The 4,361-nt window shown below is 43.1% G+C and overlaps 1 protein-coding gene across 2 annotated transcripts in view; it reads right to left on the bottom strand.

The window, feature by feature from the left end:
• Window positions 1-595: 595 nt before the first annotated feature.
• LOC115114367 (solute carrier organic anion transporter family member 5A1-like) overlaps window positions 596-4,361 on the bottom strand; it is a 35,779-nt gene continuing 32,013 nt past the window's right edge. For both annotated transcript variants that reach the window (XM_029642545.2, XM_029642544.2), the window contains exon 10: window positions 596-4,318. In XM_029642545.2, the coding sequence (XP_029498405.1) occupies window positions 3,846-4,318 (473 nt within the window). In that variant the 3' untranslated portion in view covers window positions 596-3,845. The remainder of the gene's footprint in view (window positions 4,319-4,361) is intronic.

Below are 4,361 nucleotides of genomic sequence, written 5' to 3'. Positions count from 1 at the left end.
CTTCCCTAATGTTTGCATTTGGAAACAGTGGGATTAGGGCCTAATGGATTTATTTCAATTGACTGATTTCCTTATATGAACTGTAACTCAGTGAAATTGTTGCATGTTGAATTTATATTTTGGTTCAGTGTAGGAAAAATGCATCCTTCATACATCCCTACTCTGCCACCTTGAGTACAGCCGCCTTACCTGTCAGGGTCAATGGAAGAAGACAGTCCACAGCGCCACACAGTGTTTGCATACCAAATGGCACACTATATCAGTGGTCCCCAACTCCAGTCCCCCACTACCCACAACAGTACACATTTTTTGTTGTAGCCTGTGACAAACTGATTCAACACATTGAGGGCTTGATGATTCTTTGAATCAGGTGAGTTTGTCCAGGGCTACAACAAAAATGTGTACTGTTGTGGGTACTGGAGGACTGGAGTTGGGAAACACTGCCCTATATAGTGCACTACTTTTCAAGAGGGCCCATAGGTAAAAAGTAGTGCATTGTGTAGGGATTAGGGTAGCATTTTGAACACACACATGACCAGTTTTAATCATGTTACATATTTATTTCCTGCTCCAACAAGTACTTCTTGACCAAAAATCGCGATTCAATTCAATATTTATTTTTCTGAATTTTAATTGACAGATGTCAAGTATCGAAGGAATTTGTAAACAGTGTGTCCACAAACAATGTACATTTTCTTTCTTATGATGTCAACCATATAGCATAGGCATTAACTTGTAATTAAAACACTGTCATTTGAAATTAAATAAATATAATACTGCAACAAAGAAAGAAAAAAAAGAAGATAAATCTACCTGAAATTGTCCTTATGGTGACATCCAGGTCAAATCCTTATTTTATGCCACATACAAAGACTGATAAACAGCACTACACGGGGCGGTAAAAGTGAGAGCTCCTCTCTCCTATCTCCAGAGGAACCGTAGGTTTGACGGTGAGGATCACAAGAGTACCAGAATTCTACAACAAACATCCTGGTACTATAGGTACAGTATAGGCTGAAAAGGTCTAATGATGGCAGCAAGTCAACCAAAAATCCTAGAGTCAAATTCTTCACAGTCCAAAGTCAGCCTTATCATTGAGTTCCATTACATGAAGTCAAGAGCATTTCAGAATCGGCAACATCTCAACTTCAATCAATTAGTAGGAAAAGTAGGCACTGAGAAACATAATACTGTAGCCTTTCACTAACCGATTCAATAACACTAAAGTTAGGAGAATTCTTGTCGCAAAATGTAGTCTCGCTAGAATTGTGATTAATATGCACCTGATTTACTCTATGTATTCTACTTTTTCTTTCACATGAAATGGAATGTCTGACTAAGAGTTATGTGACTTATTTCCATTAATAATAGTGTCTGGTCCTGAAACATTATTACATGCAGCAATTATGTCTATCACAACTACTACTGGATGCATTACACTGTTATTCTAGCTCACAATGTCAGTCATTTTACTATAAAGAGCTATGGTACCTTTCCATACTAACGGTAACATGTTATAATATCCCATAGTTTTAAAGCTATTAACTCTAAACCAACAGCCACATTGTATCATGGAAGTAAAAATAACTATTGTCAATAAAATTATTGTCACATACACCGGATAGGTGTAGTGAAATTGGTTGTTTACAGGCTCAGTGCTATTCCACCTGCCCAAATTCAACATAGATGCATAGAAAAGCATAATTTTAGCTTCTAATATTTAAGTGCTAAAATAAACTGAAAATTAAGATTATTCCACCAAATTTCTGTCTAGTTATTTCACTTGGGGAAACACATCAGCTTCATTTGAGTATTTCTACAATATTGCTTACCACATCTGACTAGCAGGTGTCCTCAACCACCCTGTAAAACCAATAGCAATATGTACTTCAATATTGCATGTTACACCCATTAACTACTTGTTTCAACGATCTTGTTGCTAGTGATACAAGCTAGAGGTAGCTTGTATCACTAGTCTCCGAGAAGTAGTGCTAATCTAGAATCAGGTCGCCTCTGTCCATGTAATTGTATTGATTACCGAGCTGTGGGAGTTAGTAACTCCCAACCCTAAACTTGATTTAGCACTGCTTAAGAAATTAGTCTGCTTTTCTTTGAATTAATACAAATATACAATACAAATACAAAAGAAACTTCACCAAAAGGCAAAACAAACAACCTCAGCAGCCATGATTGATATCACTTTGACAGTTGTTCAGTAGGACATGCTCTATCGTAGACATAGTGAGTAGTTGGACATTATAATAATTATTATCGGTTACACAATACATAGGAGAAGTGGCCCTGCTGTTGGTAAATCAAATAATCTAGGCATCCAGTTACAGACCTAATAAGCTAATCTAAACTACTGGCCAGACTCCTAGTCTTCGCTCGAAGGTAAGGTGAAAGCCGGTGACAGAGGCTACTTACTAAACTACTGACTAACGAATGTGAAATAGTGGTTGATTTGTGTGGATTAGCTAATCATGGGAAGCACAGCAGAGTCTCTTTGCACAAGCAGCACTGGTCTGGTTCTGCTCCACCACAGAGCCAGCAGGGGGTCTGGTTCTGCTCCACCACAGAGCCAGCAGGGGGTCTGGTTCTGCTCCACCACAGAGCCAGCAGGGGGTCTGGTCTACTCCACCACAGAGCCAGCAGGGGGTCTGGTTCTGCTCCACCACAGAGCCAGCAGGGGGTCTGGTCTGCTCCACCACAGAGCCAGCAGGGGGTCTGGTTCTGCTCCACCACAGAGCCAGCAGGGAGTCTGGTTGGTTAAAACATTGTATGTGTGCCAAACGGCACCTTATTCCCTATGTAGCGCACTACTCTTGCCCTGGTCAAAAGTGGCACACTATAAAGGGAATAAGGTACCATTTGGGACATAAACATTTCAATTGGGATTTTTGTCTGAAACAAGACATGTTAATAAGAGATCGGTAAGCAAAAGATGCCTTCGTTCTGTAAAGCCCATGGCACACGAAGCAACACTGAGGGGGGTCATCATGAGTGCACTTAGCTTGTGCCCCAAATGGCACCCTATTCCCCATGTAGTTCACTACTTTGGACCAAAGACCTATCGGCCATTGTCAAATGTATAGCACTGCATGTATATAGAGAATAGAATACCATTTAGAATGCAGCCCAAGTGTTGTCTGAAATAGAACTAAGGCGAGGGATATATTTGTGGGCCTGTCTATGAGGTAACCACGGAGAAATGGTTCCAATTCCAAACGTATCCAGACACATCTTTTCCAAGTCAACCACTCATCATTACACGCAGGTCTGGGGCGATACTGAATGACATTTCCAGATTGTATGGAAAGGGAAGGCAATGCTCAATGTGTGCTTTTAATACAGCTTGCCATTAAATAATAGGGGAAAAGAAAATGACCTTGCATAGTAGAGGATTTAGTTTATGCTCGCTGGCCAAGCTGCTTAGCTCAGTCACCTCGTCATGCTGAGGTCTTAGAATGAACACTAAAACTGAGCAATGGAGGATATTATTCATGTCATTTTCACCTAGCGCCACGCAACAATACCATCACTACGATCATTCTCGAGAAGTATCGAAGGTGCACTTTTCTAAAGAGATGATATGCATTCTCTCCCATGACCGAAACAGACCAAAGAGAAAAGGACACCAACATACTAGGTAGAGGGAAGATTTGCTAACTGGGGTATCCATCCCAGTGTCTTCCTGTATACATGTTGACCAACCGCTGCCTGTCTGAGTGACGTCTTGTGCGTGTGTGTGTGAACGTATCCTATAATACCATACGAGTGAGAACCCAGAGTACGAAAGGCAGACATTGCAGAGACTGTGGATGGCAGGGCGGTAGGAGTTGCCCTCAGACGCGGGCAGACACCTGTTCCAGAGAGCGAGCGGGAGGGCGAGGGGCCGGCGGGGTTGTTGCTTTCAGGCTCTTCAGGCTGTTCCCCGGGCAGCTCTGGCTGCTGAGGCCCCTGTTGAGGACGGGGATGATGGGAGGTTCGTTGCGTGGTATATTAACGGGACAGGAGCGGGTACGGGCGTGTCCCTTGTGTCCCCCGGCGTGGCAGATGAGGTCGCTCACCGTGTCCATGGGCGAGAGGTGTTTCAGCCAGCGCTCCAGACGCTCTTCCTTGTACTTGATGGAGTACCAGGTGAGAAAGATGAAGATGAAGCCAATGAACTTGAGGCTGGCGGCCAGGCCGAAGTAGACGAAGCGGAAGGAAGTGACATCGTACTCCCAGCAGGAGCCGTGGACACCACAGTCCTGCTGCCACAGCATACAGGTTGTGTCGATCACCGCCCCAAAATAGATGGGAGTAGGTATGTAGGCTGAGGAGAGAGAGGGGAGAGACCGTTATGATACAGAAGAAGT

The sequence above is a fragment of the Oncorhynchus nerka genome, linkage group LG9b (genome assembly GCF_034236695.1).
Source record: "Oncorhynchus nerka isolate Pitt River linkage group LG9b, Oner_Uvic_2.0, whole genome shotgun sequence".
In the NCBI taxonomy this organism is placed as follows: domain Eukaryota; kingdom Metazoa; phylum Chordata; class Actinopteri; order Salmoniformes; family Salmonidae; genus Oncorhynchus; species Oncorhynchus nerka.
The sequence above is the reverse complement of the archived record's forward strand: the minus strand, read 5'-3'. Positions and strand labels throughout refer to the sequence as shown.